Source organism: Phodopus roborovskii, unplaced genomic scaffold (assembly GCF_943737965.1).
Source record: "Phodopus roborovskii unplaced genomic scaffold, PHOROB, whole genome shotgun sequence".
Classification (NCBI taxonomy): Eukaryota; Metazoa; Chordata; class Mammalia; order Rodentia; family Cricetidae; genus Phodopus; species Phodopus roborovskii.
The window spans coordinates 14,344,414-14,369,693 of NW_026126525.1; the positions used below are offsets into that span (position 1 = coordinate 14,344,414).

Consider the following 25,280-nt stretch of genomic DNA (forward strand, 5'->3'; position numbering starts at 1 on the left):
TACAATGCAACCAAAACTGTCCTATGACATTGAATTCATGAATTTAGGGAGTTTCCATAAATGAACTGGCTTCTTGCTCTTTATTCATCTTCTTGCTTAAAATATCTAGCCTGTGATAGCCTAAAATAATCCAAGTGGTAGACTTGGAGTAAGAGAGGGAGAAAAGGAGAAAAAGAAAGGTAGAAACAATCCCCAAATTTTCTACCAATACAGAAGAATGGTAGGAAGTAATCAAAGAAGATACATCTTTTCCTCCTTACAGAGGAGGAATTGTGCCCCCAGGGGAACATTAAGTCCATTCAAGTGGGAAAAACTGCAGTGGGAAAATAGCCTATGCTTTGGCTCTTTCCTACTGACAAAGTTAATGATTTAAATTTCCCAGACTCTCCTCCACACTTCCCTCGAGCTATCTATTTGCTTTGATGATGATATTTTCTTTCTTTGGGGCCAAGGCTGACAGTGTGGAGATTAATAATTGATGAGTTCCTAGTTAGGAGAGCTTGTAAAAGCAACTGGTAACTCAGTGCTTCTGTCCCTTTCACAGTGACCTGCAGATGAGAGGAGGTGCTACAGGACTTCCTGGACACAACATGAAGAGGGTCCTAGTTCTCCTGCTGGCCTTAGCACTTGGGCATGCTCTAGAGCGAGGTAAGGTTTCCCCTGGTGACTGACAACTATTATTATTTAATTTTCTAGTCCCATTTTAAAAACTGAAGAGGTAAGTAACACAGAAGAAATGGTGAATTATTTGAAAGACCGCATGAAAGAAGGACAAAGTGGGGTTGATCTGAGCTCAGCCGCAACACACAGCAATGGAAAGGAATGTTTCCCACACAGAATAAGTATCTCACTCAAGACAGAGCCAGATGTGGTGGCACAAGTCATCAACCTCAGAACACAGGAGGTGGGAGCAGGAGGAGAGGGGTTCAAGTCAGTCTGGGCTGCCTGAGACTGTCTCGAAGCAAACAATAAGACTCATGAAAGGAAGTGGAGTTATAGAAGCTTTCAATTACCCCTCACACATTGGATAAATAAGATCTATAATGTAACTGGAGACTCTGATATACAACTAAGCATCCCCTACCCCAATGTTTATCCTGGTTGGCAGCATTGTATTGCCAGTGGTACCAGGAGCTATTGGAGAGATGTCTTTGATCCTCATTAAGGAATATTACTCTTCAGCATTTGGAGGGAATGAAAGTTTTTTTTTTAAACATCTCTCACATTAAAAAAAAAAGAAATTTTGGTAACTGCAAGAAAATGATAAAATAATGGAGCTCATTTCTCATGGAAATTACCCTTAGATTGCAATATTCTGACAGTATTAGAGACTACATGAATCATGTCACTTTATAAACTCTGCAGCTTGAACTCTTTCCATAGGAGCTTCAATTTATTTTCCTGTTGATCTCTTAATCCTAGTTTAATCCATTATTGCACAATTTTGGTGTTACTTTATGCTTTTCTATGAGTAATTTTGTTTTGTGACTTATTTTGTGATGCTTAAAAGAAAATATGTATACACCCTTCTTTGTCAAATTAAGGTTTTCATATAGTACTCTCCTTTAACAGCCTCATCCAGGTCATCCGTTTATAGTCATAGTAGTAATATATTTAACCACTGATTTATAGCTTCCCAGGGATTATCACTTACTAATTATGGCATGCATGAACTCAGTTTTGACTTTATCTTATTCTTTTGCATTCGAATTTCTTTTAAAGATTTATTTACTTTGTGCATGGGTGTTTTGCCTGAATGTATGCTTGTATGAGGGTGTCAGATTCCCTGGAATAGAGTTATAGACTGTTATGAGCTGCCATGTGGGTTCTCTGGAAAAGTAGCCAGTGCTCATAACCATTGAGCCATCTCTCCAACCCCTACCTTCATATTTCTCCATGTTATTTTTTTTATCTGATTGTGCTAAATTCAGTTTTATCCATCCATCAGTGCATAAGTCCGATATAAGTCATTGGCTAAGACTACAAAATCTTGGGAAAGAGATAGAAATGAATAAATGAGTTGTGTATGTGGTACTTTCAGAAGTGTCTTTGCAGTGGAGTTTCTGGGGAAACAGATAACCTTGAAAAATTCTAGTTCAGACTGAATCTCCAAAATCCTAAGTCCAGCAGTAGCTAGATCTTAGAAATGTATGTGGAGAGCATAAGTTGAGAGGAGTCCTGTTGACTCAGCAGGTGCGACCTCCCCACCCCCACCCCAGTTCTGCCTTCTGTCACAGACATCCTCTGTCAACATGCATTTTCCCATCTCTATTGCAACATTCTCAGCAGCCATAGTCCAAGAGGAAACAAATGCCAAAGAGTAAGAAATCAGTAACCTCAACGATCACAGCAACTTCAGTCTTACAGCCCATATCCTATAGGCCGGACGATACCCAGAGCCATTTAAAACACATTTATAAAGGGAAGCCACTCAGAATTTGCTAGGAGATGCTTCATCCATAGTTCCCTTCTATAACATCAATCATCAATCCAGAGCCCAATTCCCTAATCAGTAACACGAAACGCATGTATCAGGCAGACATGCTATGATCTTTTGGAGGCTGAGCATGCCCTCTGCTGGTTGGAAGTGACAGAACACAGTCTGGGGGGGGGGGGGGGGGGCACAGAAGTCTCCTAGTTCAGAATAACCACAAATGCAGGTTTAGGGGTAGAGATGGGGAGTGGCTGTTGTTCTCTAAATTTGTCACATTCCGGGAGACCTAACAGTTTCCTAAAACACTGTTCTAACTACTACGTGCTAGAGACACATCTTGAAAACTGCTCCTATGACCTAGCATACTTAAGGAACCAGCCACTCTTCAGTGGTTCACCATCAATGCCTTCACCGTCTTCAAGGCTCTGATAGTTTTCTAAACACCCTGGACCTTTCCTGAGTGCTGATATTTTTGGAGTTGGTTTTGGAAACCGGGTCTGAATGATATCTGCTGCAGATGCCCTATCCTATTCCGCCAGAGGGCACTTGGGAATTAGACACATCTTGGGAGAAAACGGACTTAGCAAATCTGCCAAATCATGGTGATATCTTAAGTCACTCACTTCTGTTGGCCCAAGACAGGTACAGTCAGTTCTTACTAGCTGATCTATGTTCTTTCCCAAGAACTAAACTGCAGCCAGCAACAACCTACTGCTGTCTTTTCTTCACCCCTTCTCACACCAAAATAAGAGAACTAATGGGCACAGCTTTTGTATTTACTAAGGTAATGCTCACCAATAGGAAATGAACAGCTGCAGGCTTTTAAACTATTAAGTATAACACCACAATGCAAAAAAAAAAAAAAAAAAAAAAAAAAAAAAAAGGAAGATCCCTTAGAATCGGGAAATGAACTGCCTTCCTTCTTCTTCCTCTTCTTTACAAAATAGCTCCAAACAAGTTAGAGAAGTAACTACTGTGATCATCAGAAGAAGTATTAGCCCACTTGAAAAATCAACAGCAATGTCACAGTTCACTGTTACAAGGCACAATGGTAGGTATGCAGCCACCATTATGTGCATAATACAAGAATCAACATGCACACCCTTTAAAAGATCATGGGTTCAATCTATGTAGGAAGAAGATAAAGATGTCTCTCAAAATAGTATATGAGGTTTCCCCTCCACTGTCTGTTTCCATCTTGTATTACAGACTACCTCCATTCTACTTTTCCATATACTCTGCTCCAGACACAGTGGTCTCAACCATTCCATAGTGTCTATCTCTGCATCCCAGAGCTCATCACGAACTCTTTCATCTCCTAGGGAATTGATCCTCCAGAATCCAGATGACTACGACAGCTTTCAGTTGTCTTGTTAATGTCCACTTACAATGAGGGTCTCCAACCACCCTCAGTACCAACCACTCCTGACGTCCATCCATTTATCCTGATTCCTCTTTCTTCTTACCATTCCCTACCTCACCTTCTCTCCAGCTACTCATGTATATTATAACACATGTATCATATGATTATCAGCATGAAATAGAGAGCTAGATTTTAGACCCCACTGTAATTTTCTGGCTCAGAACTCTGCTTAGCGACAATGAGTAGTCAATAAAATTTTCGTATAATACCACAAAATTTGAGTACCAACTTCAAATGTAGTTTTTGTTATTATAGGAAAACTTAAAGCCAGATTGTATGGTTCATGCTGTAATCATGGAATTTCAGCACTACAAGTGGAAGGCTATGACAGGAGTAAAATCAAATATTAGTATGTAATTTATGTTCTAAAAAAATATAGTCTGCAAAAGTGTCTACCATTGTTATCATGCTTATGAGATAGAGCATCTGTTAAGACACATTAGACTAAGTTCTATGTTCTTTTTTAAAAAGTCTCAAGACTTATTCCTCCAATCTAACTGAAACTATTTGACCAATGACTCCATTCCCACCCACACAGCCTGTAGTCCCTAATAAACATGATTATGCTCATCATTTCTGAGTTTGAATCTACATTCAATGGATAGAATCGTGTTATTGTCTTAATTTTTATGATTATAACGTTGCTGCAGTATGAACATGGAAATTCAAAGATTTCATCAATGTGGTGACACCATTTCTTTGTCTCCCTACCCAGAAGCAGTATTGCTGGATAATACAGTACTATAATTGCATCTTTAATTCTTTCAGGAATCATTAGCATTGCTTTGTCTCTGCATCCTTACACTATCTTTTTTCTCTTTAATGATCGCCACTCTAACAAGTGTGAAACGGCATCTTTCTGTGGTTTTGGTTTTCATTTCTCTGGTGTTTTTAATGATACTGAGAATGCTTCAAATAACTGTTGTAATTTTTTTGTATAGCTGCTAGAAATTGTTCATATACCTGTATTTCTTCTTTTATGAAATTCTGTCATTTTATGCTTTTTAAGTTTTATTATTTGTTTCTTGATATGAAGAGGAGTTTCTTATATTTTGGTTAGTAATCTCATATTTAAATACATAGCTTTAAATATTTCTCTCACTTAGTGGGTTATCTCCTCATTTTTTTCCTTTGCTGTCTTAAATACTAAGTGTGGGGAGGAGCTGGAGAAGTGGCTCAGGATTTAAGAGCACTGGAAGCTCTTGCAGAGAACCTGGGTTCAATTCCCAGCACTTGCATGGTGGCTCACCACCATCTAAAACTCTAGTGTAGGTGATCCAATACCCTCTTCTGGCCTCCTCAGGTACCAAACATGCACATGAGTACACAAACATACAATCACAGCCCTATACACATAAAAATAAATGAATAAAAATAAAATACTTCTCATGGGTTCCTACTTCAATTGTTCAATTATTTTGCTTTGCATTTCTTGTTCTTTTGAAGACATATAAAAAAACATCATTGCTAAACCCAACATGATGCTTCTCCTATGACTGTTTTTTTAGGAGTTTTATAGTACTAAGTCTTTTATTTGATATTTAATTTATTTTAAGTTATTTTCTGGAGTTATGAAGCAGATCAGACCATCAGCACTTGCCATATAAGATGTACAATACATAAACAAAATCTTGACATCCTCATTGGACAATTCTTAAAATTTCACAATGAAGGGTTAATAAATTGGCTCTGTGAAATTATATGTGCTGTGTACAAAACCATGACAGGCAACAAAGATTTAGAATTTTACATTAGTTTACTTAGTTTAGAAGTTTACTTAGAAGTGTATTATAGGGAAGTTCCCTTTCCAATAATGCCTTTTATAAAATAGAAGTTTGCTTAAAGGGAATATAATTAGCACTAATCTCCTTTATAAGACTCATTCATAAAGACCCAATGTTATTTCAAGTCCTTGTATCTGCTGAGACCAAAGAAATTCACTGAGAAATTCAGTCTATTTTCCTGTGCCAAAACCTGTTAGTTTGTCTTTTAAAAACAGAAGTGAGGGTTGAGTATGAAAAGTTATAATGAACTTTTGAAGACATGATAATCATAACTAGAACTTCAGAAAGACATTTTAATGATGAGTCTTTCAATATCGTAAAGAGAATGGTGCCGAATCTAAAAGTGATTAACTCACAGAAACAAATGTATTACAAAAAGTTATGCTAAGTGAGAAACATAATTTTCTCTAGAAACATCTCACAAACAAAGATGGAGTTCCTGGAGCTGTAGAAATGTCTAGGTAGATAAGAGTGCTCATTGTTCTTGAAAGAGAACAGAGTTCATTTTCCATACCAAGCAGCTCCCAGCCACTGTAACTTTATCTCCAGTACATCTGACGCTCTTTCAGTACTATCTATGGATGCCCACAAACACATACACATTCACATGTGTGAGGGAGAACACACAAGTAACTGCCTTGAAGTTTCTGGAAACCCACATGCATGTAGCAAGCATGCACGCACACACACACACACATATTCAAATAGTACAATAAATCTAATTTTTTCAAAAAGCATTCCATTGTTATGAGAACTCAATGTACAATAATTATATTACAAATCAACATATCTATCTACACTAGATATTGTCTCCTATATAAATTAATTTTGTCAAAATCTGAAAGATGATAACAATACCTCCCTCTGCAGGTCATTTAAGATTATACTTTGTACCTTAATTTCTATGCCATTGCCACCATTAAGATTTCATTTGTGCCCTCTCCCACCCAAGGCTAAATGCTCCAGCAAAGACAGTTCCAAAATGATGTTCTCACACAGTCCAATTTCTCATTTTTCTCTCAGTAGTATTCTCCCTAAGTAAAGCAGTACATAATTCCTATGAGATTCAAAACACTTGTGTGCAACAAATATATTTTAATTTACTCAAAACTACTGAGGAGGTTAATAAGTAATACTTATTTACAGTACCTTCTCATGCATTCTGCCTTCCTGTAACATGTTAAATGAAACTCGACATGTTTAGTGAAATGAGAATTCTGAAGTTGAAAAGCTAGAAACAACATATTTCTCAAAATATGCATCAATACTACCACACTTTCATACAGAATTTACTATGCATATTACTGGATTGTCAATATAAGTAGCAACACAAATCAGACTTGTTTGATAGGGGAAGTTTATTAAAAAAAAACAGTTTCTTAGTGTTCATTAAAAGGAAAACCGTTTTTTAACAGAACTGTTTAGTGGTTTTTGAATACTAGAGGTTTAAGGGAAAGTTTTACAATTTCTACCTGTGACTAACTGCTTGTCTCTAGGAAGGAATCATAAAGATCACAAGGATATTCTTGTACTAAATACAGGACCTTGAATCAATTATTCAAACCAATTTCAAAATTTTCAGTGACTAAAAAATAATCTCATTTTTTTTCAAAATGCTACACTTTTAGTTACTCATGAGCCATGATTAGAATAAGGTTTTCAGATTGATTAGATGACACTGCCATACAAGTACCAGCCGTCCTTCCTAATTTTGTTTTAGGAATGACACAGAATACCTCTGTTGATGTCCTAAAGTATAGCTCTTCTTCTCCTGAGGACAATTGTATACTGTATTCTTTTGCGCTTCAGTCTCCAGGCCTACTGACTACCAGCATTGATTAATGAAAATTTTTTTTGCCTTGCTTTAACCTTTCAAACCTGTCACAATGTCCAACCTTCCTAACTGCAAGAAAAGTTTCAGTAGGGGATGAATGTACAGGTCTTTAACTAGAGCTGAGGATGTTTGCCTGGATCGTTTGTATACCAGTGACCACTGGCCTTACCTTCCCATGGCTGCATCCTCATTTTCAGGGTTCAACCCCAAATAGAAAGAAACCTATCAGTTCTTGCATAAAATTTTGATGGCTTGTGATTTTGTCCCTCTTTATAAAATGATGTGAGAGGCAGAGACTATGAAGTAGAAGCCAGTCTGGGCTATGAAAAGAGACCCTCTCTTTAAAAAGGTTTGACATCTCTCACCTCTGATCTTTCTTACTCTATTGATCTATTTTGTGTGGGCCACCTGGAAAATGTACACTATTTTCATCAAAAATATATTAATACTAAAAAGAATTTTAAACACACACACATAAATATACTCGCAGGTTTACAGCCATCCATCACCGGTGCCATTTCAATAAACACACACACACACACACACACACACACACACACACACACACACACACAAACACCATTTCCACCCAAGTCCCTCCAGACTAAGCCAAACTTTGAAAGGCAAGGCCATCTTAAAGATGGAGCAGAGTATTGTGATAACCTTTAAGATAGCTTCCCTAGTACTTTAAGTAAAGTGGATACATCACTTAAGGCTATGTAGAACTGAGACAAAGCCTTCTTATACTTGTTAACGATTATTCAAAGCTGTAGTATCCAGTGTGCTGAGAAACTTCCTGGCTTTATTGGTGTAGCTATTGAGTCACAGAAGGAAAACCCTGATGGACTTTCAGTATCCACCCTCGGACACATGGGAGTATGTGCACAAGGTCTTATAATCAGTAAGAAACTCATTTCTAAAAACACAGAAAAAAATTGTGCCTCAGGAATCTTGACTATTCTGCTGCTCAAGTAGACTTTAGAAGGAGTCTCGTATTTTTCTCTTCATTCCCCAACTGCAAACAGGTCCTCTTGTACTGCTGAACCCTGAACATCAATGTCATTGATGGTGTGAGAAGTCTTGTTGCATTTAAACCCAGGTCATAAATTCATGGACATTGACGCTGCTTTCCCAGTCAGGCCTGTGATGGGAAAATATGAGTCCTTCATGTCTTTTCTGTCTTATCCCCCTTTGCACTCCCCCCTATCTAAACTACTTCTAGTATCCCTTGTGAAGACACTGGCAGGTGAGGTAGAAGCTTCTCTATTTCCTTTAGTTTTTTTGTCTTGTTGAGGCCATAAGACAATAAAAAGGAAGAGAGAAAAAAAGGAGAAAGGAGGATGGAAGAGAGAGAAAGGAAGAGGGAAAAGGAGGGAGAGAAAGAACAATCAATCCCTTCAGCATTTTATAGACTAAGGAGGATGGTTTTCAAGTTGGTGATTCTAACTCCCTAACCAATGTGTAACATCTGACTCATTCTTAGCATTCCTTTAGCTGTTCTACCTTTTTTTCTTGCTATACAGTAAAAGATAATAATAATAATAATAATAATAATAATAATAATAATAATACAGAACATTGAGGCTTATTGTGAGAAAATAGCTGAAAACATTCCTTCAAATGGAACCGATATTAAAAGATGCCTTTACCACAGATCATTTTGAAGAGCACTTTATATGTATATATTTAGTGTAATATTCATTAAGATGAAAGAGTCACCTATTTTCTATGTCTGATTTCTAGGTCGAGAATATGAAAAGGATAAGGTTTGCAAGGAATTCACCATGCTGGGGAAAGATGACTTCAGATCTTTGTAAGTTGTAGTATCCATGTATTTCTCTTGGGTACTTGACCATGAACAAAACCGAGTACAAGTTAACTTCCACACTGCTGTCCTGGTCTATGAGATGAGGAAAGAGCCTTGGGTCGCTGTGGACTAACCAGTCAAGCAGGTAGAAGTCAGCCAGAGATACCAGCTGAACTACAATTACTGTAGTCAGAGAAACTATGACTTGTAAATTTAAAGAATGAGTAAATACAAGCTTCTGGGGTGAATTAGAACTGCCCTCTTTTTAGACTCTGGAAAACACAAGCAATGACCTGCATAGTATGTTCTGTGGAGTAAGCTCAAAATAGACTCCATGCTGCTTTGATGGCAACTACAAATCCAATTTTTACTGTATACAAGATGACTTTTCCTAGAGCAAATGCCTGACATGTAACCTCATACTCTCACCATTAGTCAAATAAAAAAGTTAATGTATGAAATATTTCTTTTCAAAGCTAAGTAGATATCCTATTCGACATGAGTCAAAATGCCCAACCAACCAATTCAACTCCAATTAACATCATCACTTTTCCCTCAGATCACTAATCCTATACAGCAGGAAGTTTCCCAGTGGCACATTTGAACAAGTCAAGCAGCTGGTGAAGGAAATTGTAGCTTTAACTGAAGAATGTTGTGCTGAGGGGGCTGACCCCAACTGCTATGACACCAGGGTAAGTGTGTATCTGGCCATCTCTACCATGGCTGGGAGAAAGCAACTGCCAGAGGCCTTTATGTCACCCATCCAGGACACTCTAGATTCCAAGCCACCTGCACCTAGTTGCAAGGAAAAGTAAAGGATATTATTTTTAGCTCTCACGTTCACTCCAGTGCAATGTTCCTTTCATTTATTGTTGCTACAAGTTTCAAAAGAAAAATAAGTGGGATAAAGTAACTTAATGCCTTACTAAATATACACTGCTAATGAGAAATGGGTATAGGATTAAAATCCAGTTTGGACTCTAAGAAACCATTTTTTAAATTACTGTAAATTTGAACCTCATAAATACACACTCTTGAATCTCCTAAAATAATTTAAATACACTCGGTGTAGTTTAAAATCCTGCCTACATCTTTAGCACTATGCTACAGAATAACAAAAAGTTGACCTCAAATTATTTGGGTCACTAAAATATTGATAGGCACTCAACTTGTATGTATGTTATGTTCTGAGTATTATTAAAAAACATGTGTCATTTGGGTGTGTGCGTGCCTGCGTGCATGTGTGGTGTTTTTCTCCTCCATAGCACTTACATAGAAACTGAAACCCTAAAGGGAAAAGAATTATAGTCAAAAGTACTGACAGTAACTGATAAAGGTGAAAATAAGTCGACAAAACTTTAATAATGTATTAAACTTTATTAGAGTAGATTGAATACAATGAACATCCTTACCCATTGATTGCTATATCTGCCTGCTGCCCCCCCCCCCCCGGCCTCTATTACGTCATTTCTTTCACCGCCAAATTCACCAATACTCATCATTTCAGCCTCACTCTGCACCACGTCAGACTGAATATGCTTCAAACTGTCAACTACACTCAAAAGAACAAGGCACATTTTCATTTCATTGCCCTCTCACCCCATGTACTTGCTGCTGTATGTCTTGCTCAGATATGACTAGAGCTTTCAGGAGAGATAACATGGACAGATTTCGTGTGACACCTTTATCCTACTCATTCTAAGCCTTTATTTACTATTTTGTACTGATATTTGTTTAACTTTTATTTTCATTTTGGGATAACTGAAACCAGGAAAACCCAGTGGAGTTTCTAGTGAAACTAATAAAAAGAAAAGGAGATTGGCTGAAGACAGAGAAGTTTTCAAAGGCAGATTAATTCTTAATTTCTAAGAGCAATGGAAGGAAGATATGCACGAGTAATGACTATTTCTTTGACCTACTAATTCAGCATGTTGCTTTCTTTCACTGTTAGGAAAGGTCTTTAGAAAATGTACCTTGAAAGCATAATTAATACATATCAAATTACTTTTTGCTACATAAACACCAAAGTGACTTTTCCCATGGTAATTTCTACTTCTTTTTCTCTTTTATGTTCTTTTATATCGATTTTTTTTTTTACAAACATCAAATTATTTCCAATGTTTTCCCTACAATGTCTTTGGTTGTGTTCTATCCTTCAGCAAGAATGAGAGGAACAGGGTAGAGGCTATAAATGACAGTGACCACTGGTTCCTAGCACTTGCCGAGGATAAGACCTGAAATGGGAACACAGACTTTCAGTCCCCATCTTTGAGCTACTCTGCAAGTGTTTCTTGATGAGTAATTATGACATAAAATCCTGCTGCAGAGATGATGAGCAACTGCAACATGCAGCAAACTAAAGCCAACCCTGTCAAGAAGTTCCTCATTTAGTAAAGGGAGAAAAGGCCAAGGGAGGTCCACCTTGCTCTTGGTCTGCATACAAAAGTAGGTGGGAGAGGAGATGAGGGTCACTACTAGAACTCCTCCAAGTGCTTCTCACCTCAGAGATGCTGAAAACCCTTCATTGAGAAACACCAGGCTATGTGATAAAGGTCAAATGACTGCAGCCTGATAAGCAAGGTCCATTTATTAATGAAAGTTATTTATTTCATGTTTTACACTGGAAAGTGTCATTGATTAACATAAATAAGACTCTATACTTGCTTATAACCAAAATTATGCAACTTTACATGTCTATATATATAAATCATGGTGTGCTAATTTGATTACTAATTAGATTTTTTTAAATTACAAATTATGTATTATACTTAATGGAGACTCATATGCTAGCTACACAGGTTTTCACACCCATCCCTTCTTTCATTCCAGACCTCAGAGCTGGCTACCAAGTCATGTAAACGTGATGCTCCCTTTCCCGAGCACCCTGGAACTCTTGTATGTTGCAAGGAAAAGGGCCTATCGAGGAAACTCTGCATGGCTGACCTAGATCATCATCCAAAAGAAATTCCCACTTATGTGGAACCAACAAATGATGAGATCTGTGAGGCATTCAGGAAAGATCCAAAGGGATTTGCTGATCAGTAAGTGATCTTTAAGTCTAACTACCACTCTTCCACACCAATCCAGATGCCTGCCACTGGGAAGACAAAGGAAGGGCGACCACAACAAGGGCCAGAGTAGTCAGGCCTCATAGGAAGGCTTTCTCTCAAAAATAGAAGGAAAGGAATCAGGAAAGGAAAAAAAAAGGAAGAAAGGAGGGATGGAGGCAGGGAGGGAGGGAGGGGAGGAAAAGAACCGTGCAGGCAGGCAAAAATATGTGGAAGGGCAACTCACGATAAAAAAAAAAATCATTTCTTCTATGCAAAGATAAAAAACAGTAATATTACTTGTGTGAGGGAAACCTACACATGTTCTCAAACTCCCACACACTATCCCATGGCTTATTTTTATACATCTGCAGGTGCATGTGGTGATTCCCCTTATGCTAATGATCTTTGCATCATGCAGATGTGAAACCAATTTAACTACTGTGCACATTTTAAAATACTTTTCAATAAAGCACAGAAATAAATGCCCTCCATCCACACACATCTTAGAAACAGCTGTGAACATGACATGTATTACCAAATAAAAATGTAATGTGGACATTTTTATTGTTTTTACTGTATATGAGAAAGTGGTTATATGCTGAAAATGATACTCTTGGAAGGTTATAACCTGTACAGAAATGAATCGGAGCATAATCACAAAATCCTGTTATGCCTTAGGGATTACAGTGGAGACAAAGGCATGGGGGGGGGGGAGTTTGCTGCAAGTTTCAGGCCAGCCAACGCTACATATAGGGTGAAAGATACTCCTGGTGATGAAAATATCTATATGCAAAATAAAGGGCAATAAAATTAAAACTATTCATAATTTCACAAAAATGGGTTGGTATGCCCATTTCTGTTACTTTTCAGATATTTTGCTCAAAATTTCAGGTGTCTTCTATCGTTTTTAAGCTTACCTCATTTGTATGTATATACTGGTGCCTGCACAGGCCATGACATCCCCTGAAACTAGGATTACAGGTAGTTGTGAGCCACTTGACTTGGTTGTTTGAAACTGAGCTCAGGTCTAGAAGAGCAGGAAGTACTCTTAACCATTGAACCATCTCTCCAGCCCTCAAAATGTCTTTAAGAGCCCCAGAAAATCGTGTAGCTAAAAACCAAACTGACTGCTCTTGTCACATAAGTTCACTATTCATGGGAATTTTTAGTATAGTAAAGTTAAATAGAAAATGAAGAGTAAATCCCCTAATTATAGTCACTATCATTAATTCAACAAGCAACCTACAAAGCAGCTACCATAAGTGATGCTTTTAGTGAGATCATAAAGAAAACAAAATTAAAATGAACAAAAAGATGGCCTCTCACTTGAAACAGACAACATGGAAACTAAAGAACCCATTTTTAAAAATTTAAACATTTTTTTATATTTGCCAGTATTATTGTTATTTCTTTAAATTCATAGTGATTTTGTGACCTAATGGGCTGGGAAGATGTTTCCATGGGTAAAATGCTTGCTGTGCTAGCATAAGGACCTGGGATCAAATCCACAGAACCAACATCATCTGGGATAGGGCAAAGGCAGACAGATACCTGGGGCTTGCTGCCCAGTCGATCTAACCAAAATGGTAAACTCCAGATTGAGTGAGAGACCCTGTCTCAAAAACTAGAGAGCAATAGAGGAAGAGATCTGATGTCAACCTCTAGCCCACACACACACACACACACACACACACACACACACACACACACACACACACACTACACATACAGATATACATACATACATACATGCATACACACACAATAGAGATGGATGGATAGATGATAGATAAATGGATGGATGATAGAAGATAAATGAATAGATAGATGACAGATAGATAGATAGATAGATATGCCTGCTTTCTTCATCAAAATACTAACAAAAGTACTAACAATGCATTTAATCCATCCCATGTCTCCTCACAGATTTCTATATGAATACGCCACTAGCTATGGACAAGCTCCTCTATCACTTCTAGTCGCTTACACCAAGAGTTATCTCTCTATGGTTGGATCCTGCTGTACTTCTGCAAGCCCAACTGTATGCTTTTTGAAAGAGGTAGGCTCCATTTACTTACTACAGTTATATACTATTTTCCCTTCCTAAACTGGAAAAGTTGGGATTTTGTAGTTAGCAAAGGTTTTGAAAATTACTTCATTGCATTTTGTTAATTGAAAGATTTCATGCCATTAAGGAGATATCAATAAATTACAGTGGCTGGTGCCCAGCAAAATTATATTGATTTTAAAATGTCAAGCAACTAAAACATCCCTCCCTGCTATGTATACACACAGTATTCCTCTGGTTTTGATTATCTAATATAATTCTCTGTGTTATATTCTAGAGACTCCAGATTAAACATTTATCACTTCTCACTACCATGTCAAATAGAGTCTGTTTACAATATACTGTTTACGAAAAGGAGAAATCAAGGCTCAGGTAAAGATTCTGTACCTTCTTCATTCACCCTGCACTCTGTAGCCCTGTGGAATATGCCTGCCACACAAACACCCTGGGGCACTTTCTCTAGTCTTGAATTTATTCTTCTTTTACACTGAGAAAGCATGTTTTGCGAGTATCACATATATAGTCCTAATACAGAGGTATCATATATATTGCTTAATTTACCTTGGGTTATACTCGCATTGGTATCTAGGAATTTACTCTAAGGGATTAACATGTGATGTGAACAAACATTAAGTTTCAAAATATTGCTACCATATTTTTAATAAGGAAAATTTAGAGATCCCTAAGTGTTTCTAGAATGGAGAATATCTCAACTATAGTAAATAAATAAAATGTATCAAGACTTCAAAATTATACTGTAAAATTATGCTCAATGAAAAGTATAATACATTGATCAAAGAAATCAAAGATGACACCATAAATGGAAAGACACTCCCTGCTTGTGGCTTAAAGACTTAAAACTTTTAAAAATGCCACATTAGCCAAGTGAGGTGGCGCACACATACAATACCAACACTTGGAAGTCTGAGGCAAGAGGGTAGACATACATCAAGGCTAACCTAGGCTACACAGTGAGTTCCAGACTGGTCTACATAATGAGACCCTGTCTCAAAAAAGTAATTTAGTAAATATTAAAATTAATAAATGAAATAAAGTGTTGTATTATTTAAAGCAATTTATGTAGTCAATCCAATTTCTTAAAATCATGATGGCATTAAAAAAAAAAGTCTTTGTTAATCAGCTTTTTGTTACTGAAACAAATCCTAAGTTAATCAATCCATACAAAGAAACGTTTACTTTTCTTATAACTTTTAAGGTGTTGGTCTACAGTAAGTCAGCCCCAATGTTTTGGCCTCTGATGGCACATTGAGTGGAAGCATATGGTAGTGCAAACCACTCACCTCTTAGCTGGCAGCAAATGGCAAGAGGAGGTGGAGGAGGTTCTACAATGTCCTGTGGAAGTCGATTCTTAATGACCCAAAGACTTCCCAGGAAGAACCATCCTTCAAGGCTCCCAGCACCTTTTGGCACCATCACCTGAGTTCAAACAGCTGCCCTGTGATAGACATTCAAGCTCCAAACTTTAGTGCCATCCAGAAATTAATGTTATCACAAGGGAACCTCAAAGAACTCCAGATAGACAAAACCCTTTTGAAAAAAAAAATAACAGTGCGGCCTAAAACAACTACCATGCAACAATAATCAAGTTAATGTGATACAAACACAAAAAGAGATATAGAGATCCCTGAGCAAAAAGAAGGCCTAGAACTAACCTAGTATATTTAGTCAAATGATTTTCAACAAGGGTGCTAAGAATATGCAGCATAGCAAAGACAATTTCTCTAAGTGTTGAGAAACTAGATAGCTACATGCAAAATAATGAAGCTGGACTCTTACCTAACACCATTTTAAAAGCTTATTAAAATCTTAATATAATATCTATAATTATAAAACTCATAGATGAAAACAGGAGAAATATTTCAGGCATTGGCTTTGACAATGATTCTCAAACAGAAGAAAGGCAAAACCAAAAATAAGTATATCAAACTTTGTAACTTCTATCCAATGGGTGTAATCGACAAGGGAAAAGGTAATTAGGGAAAACATTGACAACCTCTATCTATTAAGGAGGTAATATCCAGGATACATAAAATATTCTATAATGCAATGACAAAAGTGCTGAATTAAAAGTGATTTTTTAAGACATCTTAAAAGGTAATGATATGCCATATTGTCATTATGGATTGCTTTCAGTTCAACATATGGTGAAGGTCTGGCTAAAAGAGAAGCTATGTCTCAGTGCTGAATATTTCAAAACCTTCACTGGAGATGGTTTAGTCTTTAGAATTGCAACTTTACTATGTAACACAGATCACATGGCCGGTGTGCTCCATTCATCTGTTGATGCCAGAGACTACAGTATTCCTCTCAGTAGCATGTCTATAATGAAAACTAAAAACACTAAGAATATGAGCTAGCTAATAAATTCATTTTTAACTATCTAGCCATCTCATAAAACTAGCCCAAAAAGTGCCAACTGCTAACCTGGAGGATGTTAGGCCACTAGTTGAAGATCTTACTCAAATCCTGTCCAGATGTTGCACGTCTACCTCAGAGGATTGCATGGCTAAAGAGGTGAGTAAGGTGGTCTGCAGGATCAAGGTGATACACTGAGTACAGTGGACTGACTGCCAGTCTTCTCAGCTGATTTCATATGCATTATTCTAGCTTCCTCACATGCTTGACTCACAGATGAGGAAACAGAGTAACGGGGGGGCAGCAATTTGAAACCACCAACCAGTAACAAAATCCACATGCATACAAGGACAAGATTGTCCTTGGATTCCCAAGCCCAGCACTGTTCAAAGTATTCATTATCCACACATGGTTATTTAAATGTAATTATAGTCTCCAGTATTATATTTAAATTGAACACAATTTAAAATTCAGCTATGGCATAAAGTCTTATTAGGGCTGACACTATCCAAGCCTGGTAATGTTTTTATTATACTTTGTACAATTTGGTAAGCATATCAGATCTTTTTACTTCCTAAATTTGCATAATTTTCTCAAGTTGATACAGACTCAGGTAATTACATTAGATGAAGATCACTCTCCAAGGTCTTACTGGCATATTTAGCACTAATATATTGTGCTGTGTAGTCTTTTTCCATTACAAACACAAAATTGTGTGTATAGTTGCTTTACTATAATGATGCATGATGTCCAGTAGGACTACACGGTATTGTCAATTGTATGTATTACATCACCTTCCCAGGTGCATCATATTTTTAACTAATCTTCAATTATTGCATTTGTGTTGGCTTTTCAACATTTTAAGCAATGACATACCTTATGGCATTATAGCTAAATATTCTCTCTATCCTAATTATTTGAAGGATAAATTATTCTGTTTTATTAGCATAAAATATTCAGTTTCAATATGGAATTTTCATAAACATCACACATGTTCTCTCTCTCAGAGGTGAAATTGAGCTTTATGTGATAAACTTTCACATATTAACAAACTCCCTTCCCAAGTATCATATCAATTTGTTTTCTAAGAGCATTCTCACAAACATTTATAAATACCATATCAGGACTTGAAAGCCTATGTTTTATTTTTAGTAAGACCAATAAAAACACTAACTGCACAAATCTACCATTCTCTTTGTAGCTGCCTGAACACACATTAAAAATCTGTGACAACTTGTCCACAAAGAATTCTAAGTTTCAAGAGTGCTGTCAAGAAAAAGCACCCATGGACATTTTTATGTGCATCCACTTCTTGCCAGCAGCTGAGCCACTTCAATTGCCAGCCATCAAGTTGCCCACAGAGACAGATCTGTGTGGTCAGAGTACCAGCCAAGCCATGGACCAGTAAGTAGAGCAGTGAGTGGAGTGTTTCTGTCCCCACAGGGGACCAGGCTGAGGGAGAGCAAGCTGTCCCTGTTTTTAAACATAAATCTCTTTATATGGCATCTATGGAGTTTAAGTATTTGTTACTGATTTTAAAGCACTCCAAGTCTTTAAACTTGGATAAGGAAGAAGGAATCTGTGGTTCCTAAGTGTACATTGACAGAAGAGGATTTGTTGTTCTGACTTATATTTGTCTTTAGCTGACCTGAGCATGGCAACACTGCCTTACTTAGTGCAGAGATGGCCAGTAAGAAATATATCTAGAAATGAAGGTCAACATAAACGTCATACACAGTAAAATGTTCCATACACATAATATATACATCATGGCAACATAAATGGGTATCATGTTATTGTCCAGTTTAACCACACTCTATTCCAAATCACTCACACACACACACACACACAAACATACACACTAACTAAAAGTCTATCAAATTTCCAGAGAATAACCTCTTGATAACAAGTAAAATTTAGAATGTCCTTTCCTTAACAGTGTTGATGATATTCACTGACATTTAATATGATTAAATAGAAATAATGAAATGTAATCTTGTCTTATCTAGCTAATGAGAGCCAAAACAAACATACAACATGTTAAATATATTATGAATATCTTCACACTCTTAGCATAGAAAACATTTACACCAAGATAAAAACAAAAAGCCAGGCTTGTCAGTACATACATGCCTGTAATCCCAGCATGAGGAGATTGAAGCAGGAAGTGAAGTAGGAGGGTCCAAGGATGAAGGAACCACTCTGCTGTGAGTTACAGAATGATTTGGGCTGCAAAGTAAAATTATCTCAAATAAAACAATACAACAATCAGAAAAAAGATGTTCATTCTGCCTCTATAGATAGATAGAATAGTAGCAGATAGTAAAGGGGTCCCATTTCGGATTCTTAATCCCAGACACACATTGAAAAGCATTCTTTCCCTTTCTCTCTGACACCAGGTATGCATTTGAACTAAGCAGAAGGACTCAGGTGCCAGAAGTATTCTTCACCAGTGTGCTGCTGAGCATCCTGAAGTCCCTTGGTCGATGCTGTCATGCACAGGACTCCTCAGCCTGTTTCAGCACTAAGGTACACTTGGCTAAGTTTCTTTATCAACAGTTGTTGCCAGCATTTTCTTTCCAGCCTGGTCCCACAGCCGCTTTGCCCCAAATAAACACACGGACACTTTATTAATTAGAAAACTGTTGGTTGATGGCTAGGCCTTTTCCTGGCTAGCTCTCTCTTAATTATCAACCCATAACTATTACTGTATGTATTTCTACATGGCCTTATCTTACCAGAGAACAACTGGCATGTCCTATCCTCCAGGTCTCTACATGGTGTCCCTCAAGGTCTCTCTGCCTACGTTTCCCAGAATTCTCCTCCTCTCCTAGTCCTGCCTATCCTTCTGCCTCTATTGGCCAAACAGTGTTTTATTCATCAACCAATAAGAGAAACATATATTCAGAAGAACATTCCCCATCAAACAGTGTCAGCCAAAATTGCAAACTGAAGCTTATGGATCAAGCCTGGCAAGCTTGCCCAAAAATACAAATATGATCTATGGTACTTTTGTACTTTTGTACTTTTGTGCTTTTGAATTACCAAGTCAAAAGAAGATTGATACTTCATTGTGTGTAAATTAAATAAAATTAAAATTGCAGTGGCCACTGAGTGGCATTGGAGCACTACCATGCATGTCATTTGTTCATCATCTGTGACCACTACTATGCAGGGTGAAATATCTATAATAAAGATCATAGATGACCTAAAATAGTCACTAACTGGATTATATATATATATATATATATATATATATATATATATATACTTTTTTTTCTTTTTACAGAGTCCCATATTGAAGAAGGAACTAACTTCTTTCATTGAACTGGGGCAAGAAATGTGTGCCGATTATTCTGATAACACATTTACTGAGTACAAGAAAAAGTAAGTGGCTGATTTTATTATTTCATTCTTCAAATGTGTCTATCCTGCCTGTCCAATTCTGGTACTGAAAAGTTCAAGTGACAATTTAGGATATACTGCATGAAAGATAAAGAAGGGTTACAATTTTAAGTTTTAAAAGGTAATCGGAACTCTTTTCTAGAGTACAGGGTATGTCATGGGCATTAAGTGAGTGGTCAATTAAAACAGCCACAAGAATTTAAATTATAAGTAAGCTTTCATGCTAGCTCAATGTCAGCCATCATCAGCACATGATCCTTACGAACCAGAAGTAAAAAAAAAAACGCTAATTATCAACAATATGGTACAGCAGTTATTTTCTCAATTAAAGCAAAGAGGAAGCATTTAACTGTTAAGTTGAAATTAATAATAAAATAATTGACCATAATAACAAAAGACATGGTGTTGGGTTCTTAGGGGACATCTTTGTGTAAAAATAATCCATTTTAAATCAGTTGGAATCTAGGACTCAAGCAAACACACATATTCACAAAAAGATTTTCATAGAGAACCCCAGACTAGGACTTCTCCTTAGTAACCTCCATGAAAACCTCTTTACCATGTGAAAGTATTATGCTTGGAAGTGTTTTTCCCTTTGCCCCTTATTGTTCACTACTGGTTTAGAAGTGTATTACTTGGAGAAGGTAATACACCAAACTAAGTGGGCCACTATGAAGGGGAAGTGGCACCAAGATCATAGACAGTGCAAGCTGGAAGACATTGAGGCATCAAGTCCTGTCAACATCTTGAAAATGAAGGGGTAAAACCCCTTAGAACAAGGGCCAAAGGACCCCACTCCCATTTCGGCACATCCTCATAGTGAGTTCCAAAGAGGGAAAACTGAGGAACAACAGAGAGGAAGCATAAAACTGAAATCAAGGTCTATGAAGTACACATTTTAAAGGAGCTTGACATTTAACACTGGAGAAAGATGAAAAGACCAGGGAAAATAGAAAAAGCCACCACTTATGTTGAAATAATGAGCTGCCAAAAGGGCTATAATTGGCTTTTAAATTCAGTGGCGATTTCTATGTTTGCTTGCACAATCTTGCACGAGGTATAGATTTCAATTCTAACCACAACATGGCTCATGGAAAATCCATTCTACCAATAGTTTCCTAAGACGGGCAAGTATTTCTATTTCTATTGTACATGATATGAAATAGTTGTCATCTCACATAAGCAACTACCCTACAATACCTCCAGCAAAACCTTACAAAGTATCATTTTTTCAGACTGGCAGAGCGACTGATGACAAAAACACCCAACACCTCTCCAGGGAAGCTGAAGGACATGGTGGATAAATACTCAGACTTTGCTTCCAAGTGCTGCTCCATAAACTCACCCCCAGCCTACTGCAACACAATGGTAGGAAAGCCTCCCCCCTGCTTCTCATATTCCTGACAGGCTTTCCGGAAGAGGTGGTAGTGACCTTGCTGGTTACCTCAGTTAAAAAAAAAAAAAGTAAGGGAAATAGTTTCCAAGTTTTACTCCATCTATAGGTTAGAACCCAATGAAATAAATGAATAACAGAGCAAGTTTGAGAGTCCACTTTACATGGACTCATAACATTTTATTTCATGTGTGTGCATATATGTGTGTGTGTAAATCATATATACACCTGTTTATCAGGTAGACTAACAGAAATGCTTGTAGGAAAATGGGATCAGCTGATATCTTGTATATTAACCTATGAAATGCTACATTTAACTTGTTTTAGTATAATAAGAAAATGGCCACATCAGTTTATTCATCATGAGAATTACTTTATGGAGAAATACTTTTGATGCTAAAATGGGAATCACTTTTAAATAGTAACCTTTCTTTTAAACACTATCGGTTGGCTGTCATTCTTCCTCTGTCCCTTCCTCTTCTCTCTGTTCTTGAAACATATCACCAGAGTTTCCACACCATCATTGTTTAACTTTGTACAAGAGATGACTATGCGTGCAGTGTTCCCCTATTCACTACTACAAAGGTATCTTGCTTTTCTCCTGGAGGCCACATTGGGAAGAGTGAAGGCTATATTGTGTTCTCTCTCTCTCTCTCTCTCTCTCTCTCTCTCTCTCTCTCTCTCTCTCTCTCTCTCTCTCTCTCTCTCTCTCTCTCCTGTTGCTGAAGTTTTCTTGTCCCGTCAGGTTCCACCAATTCAGCCCCAGATGAACACATATAGATGATACATTAATTATAAAACTGTTGGCAGATGACTAGGACTTCTTATTGGCTATCTCTGTCTTAATTACTAACCCATTTCTATAAATCTGTGAATTTCCCACATGGTCTTGGCTTACTGGAGAATGCCTGGACCTGTTACTCCTGTGGTGTGTCTCCATGGTGTCTCTCTCTCTGTGGCCTCTCCCTGCCTACATTTCCTAGGATTCTCCTCATCTCCTAGTCCCACCTATCTTTCTGCTTCTATTGGCCAAACAGTGTTTTATTCATCAACCAATAAGAGAAACATATATACAGAAGGGCATTTCCCATCACCCTCCTTCTCCCTCCCCCTCCTTGTACCTCTTCCAGAAGACAGATGTGAGAGAAAGGAGCCCAGTTTAGCTGGTGATCTCACTGGTATTAGACCTCACTTCCAAGATACTGAATGATTATATTCATCTTAGTGAATAAATCAGTACTTGCCCTATTCCACCAGAAGGTAAGTGTTAGTCATTGTCAGAATTTAGGGATTCCATTTGTTTGCATTTCTCATTGCTCCTATTACTCTCCAACAGTCATTTAAGTTATTTACAGGAGACCAAAGGTCAGAGCAACACTCTTCTGTTATTGAAGGTATGATAGTTCTGAAACCTTTGATGTCACCACTCCATCTTTGGATCTTAGTGAGAATAATTTAGCAAAACACATCTGCCTCACAGAGTCAGAAAAATGTTGATATTGATGGAGTTGTTCACTAAAATCTATCAAACAAACAGCTGCCAATAGCCAAGTAGGTGTTAGGCTGACAAATTTCAGTTATGTATGATTTCTACCTGTTCTTTCTCAGTGCAGACTCTACAGGATAGTGTGTTTCTCAGTAAAGACTTTATTATATGGTAAACAGAATCAATAGCTCTCTGTGGAAACATTTATAGAATAATCTAAAACAACTATATACATTAAAATGCATGTTACAGATAGATTAAATGAAACAGGTCCTTACTGCTCTAGAAACCATGTGTTTATTCTTATTTGTTTCCCTTGTCTTTTCCTCATGCCATCATCATAGCTTCCAGCTCTGATTTTGCTGGTCAAGACAAAAGCCAAGTCCTAATGCCAAAAACTGTCACTGACTGAAAATTCAAACTTGCTATTGTTAAAATATTAATAGCAAGAACTGCATCTGGTTGGTAGTATTCACTCTAAATTCCATCTAACTCTTTTCCTTGATTCAGTTCCCATTTCCTTTTTGCTAAATTGTTACAATTTATACAAAAGTTGTTTTTCCTTATATCTAAACTAATAAATACAATACTTTAAACACTTCTTCTGAGTTTTCTTACCCCTTTTCTCATTATTTTCTTGGCCAAAGAGTAGGTCCTCTGACTTACTATACCTTCTCAGAATTACTCAACTGTTGTGTCAGAATGTTTCTGTGACTGTGTTGGTAATGGTATGGTACCACCATAAGGTAGATCATATGACTACCAAGACAGTCACACCAATAGTTCTTGCTAACCTTGAAAAACATCTTTCAGTGCCCATCAGCCTCCACTGTGAAATATGTAGTATCCACAACTATTCCTTCCTCTTTGAAGTGATGTATTGTGTGTGTGCTAATGTGTGCATGCACATATATGTGCTCTGGTGTCTATGTGGATGCATGTGCATTTTGATTAGGCTACACTGGCTGGCTAACAAATTTTGGCATCTCTCCCATCTGCACCTCTCCAATGCTAGGATTTCAAGTGTGCTTCTACATTCAGCTTTGCATGTGGGTTCTGGGACTCAAACTCAAGTTCTTGTACTTATGTAGCAAGGAAACTCCCTGTGCTGTTTCCCAGCCCCTTCATACATTTTCCCTAGCATCAATGTTATAATTTTCTGCTGTTAGGCTATGATCTTCCTTTCTTAAACTATTTTATATTTTCTTCATCCTATACTCACTCCTTAAATTGCCATATTTATTTATTTATTTATCTTATTTTACATATCGATCCCAGTTCCCTCTCCCTCCCTCCCTTTCTCCCACCCTCCCATGTCCCCTAACCACCCTCTCATCCCATCCCCCCCACACTCCACAGGTAGGATGATGTTTGCCAGGAGGGGCCATCTATATCTGTCAAGTCATTTGGAGTAGGGACTAGGCCCTCCCTCCTGCCTCTAGGTTAAGGGAGTATCCCTCCATGGGGAACATGATCCCAAAGTCCTTTTGTGCATCAGGGATATACATCCTGGTTCCACTGTCAGAGGTCCCTTAGACTGCCCAGGCCTTCTAACTGACACCCATGTTCAGGAGGTCTGAGTCAGTCCAATGCTGGATTCCCAGCTATCAGTCTGGGAGCCCATTAACTCCTCCTTGTTCAGGTCAGCTGTCTCTGGGTTTCTGTAGCCTGGTCTTGTCCTCCCTCTCCACATCTGGATTCCAGTTTGGTTCAGTGTTTAGCTGTGGGTGTCTGCTTCTGTTTCCATCAGCTACTAAATGAGGGCTTTATGATGGTGGATAAGTTAGTCATCAATCTCATTATCATGGAAGGGCATTTATGGTAGCCTTTCCACTGTTGTCCAAATTGTTAGGTGGGGTTAGTCTTGTAGGTCTCTGGACATTTCTCTAGAGTGAGTTTTCTCTTTAAACTGATAATGGCTCCCTCTTTTATGGTCTCTCTCTCTCTCTCTCTCTCTCTCTCTCTCTCTCTCTCTCATCTATTCCTCCCTTGACTCAATCTTCCTAGTCCCACATGCTTTCCTCTCCTCCCATTCTCTTTTTCCTAGCTCCCTCTCCACTCACTGCCCCTGCACTACAAATATGCTCAGGAGATCTTGTCCCTTTCCCCTTGTGTGAGGGACTTTGCAGGAATCTCATACAAGATTCCTCCTTGTATCACAGTTTCTTTGGCGGTGATCCTTTGTGCTATGTCTAAAATCCATATATGAGTGAGTACATA

At 37.7% G+C, this 25,280-nt stretch overlaps 1 protein-coding gene across 1 annotated transcript in view; it reads left to right on the plus strand.

Annotated features, from left to right (window-relative positions):
- Positions 1-544: 544 nt before the first annotated feature.
- The window catches only part of Gc (GC vitamin D binding protein), a 29,595-nt gene continuing 4,859 nt past the window's right edge, over positions 545-25,280 (plus strand). The window contains exons 1-11 of the mRNA XM_051198408.1: positions 545-648; positions 9,219-9,288; positions 9,842-9,974; positions 12,112-12,323; positions 14,259-14,391; positions 14,678-14,772; positions 16,806-16,935; positions 17,978-18,180; positions 19,176-19,305; positions 20,066-20,163; positions 21,417-21,549. Coding sequence (XP_051054365.1) covers positions 555-648; positions 9,219-9,288; positions 9,842-9,974; positions 12,112-12,323; positions 14,259-14,391; positions 14,678-14,772; positions 16,806-16,935; positions 17,978-18,180; positions 19,176-19,305; positions 20,066-20,163; positions 21,417-21,549 — 1,431 coding nt within the window. The 5' untranslated portion in view covers positions 545-554. The remainder of the gene's footprint in view (positions 649-9,218; positions 9,289-9,841; positions 9,975-12,111; positions 12,324-14,258; positions 14,392-14,677; positions 14,773-16,805; positions 16,936-17,977; positions 18,181-19,175; positions 19,306-20,065; positions 20,164-21,416; positions 21,550-25,280) is intronic.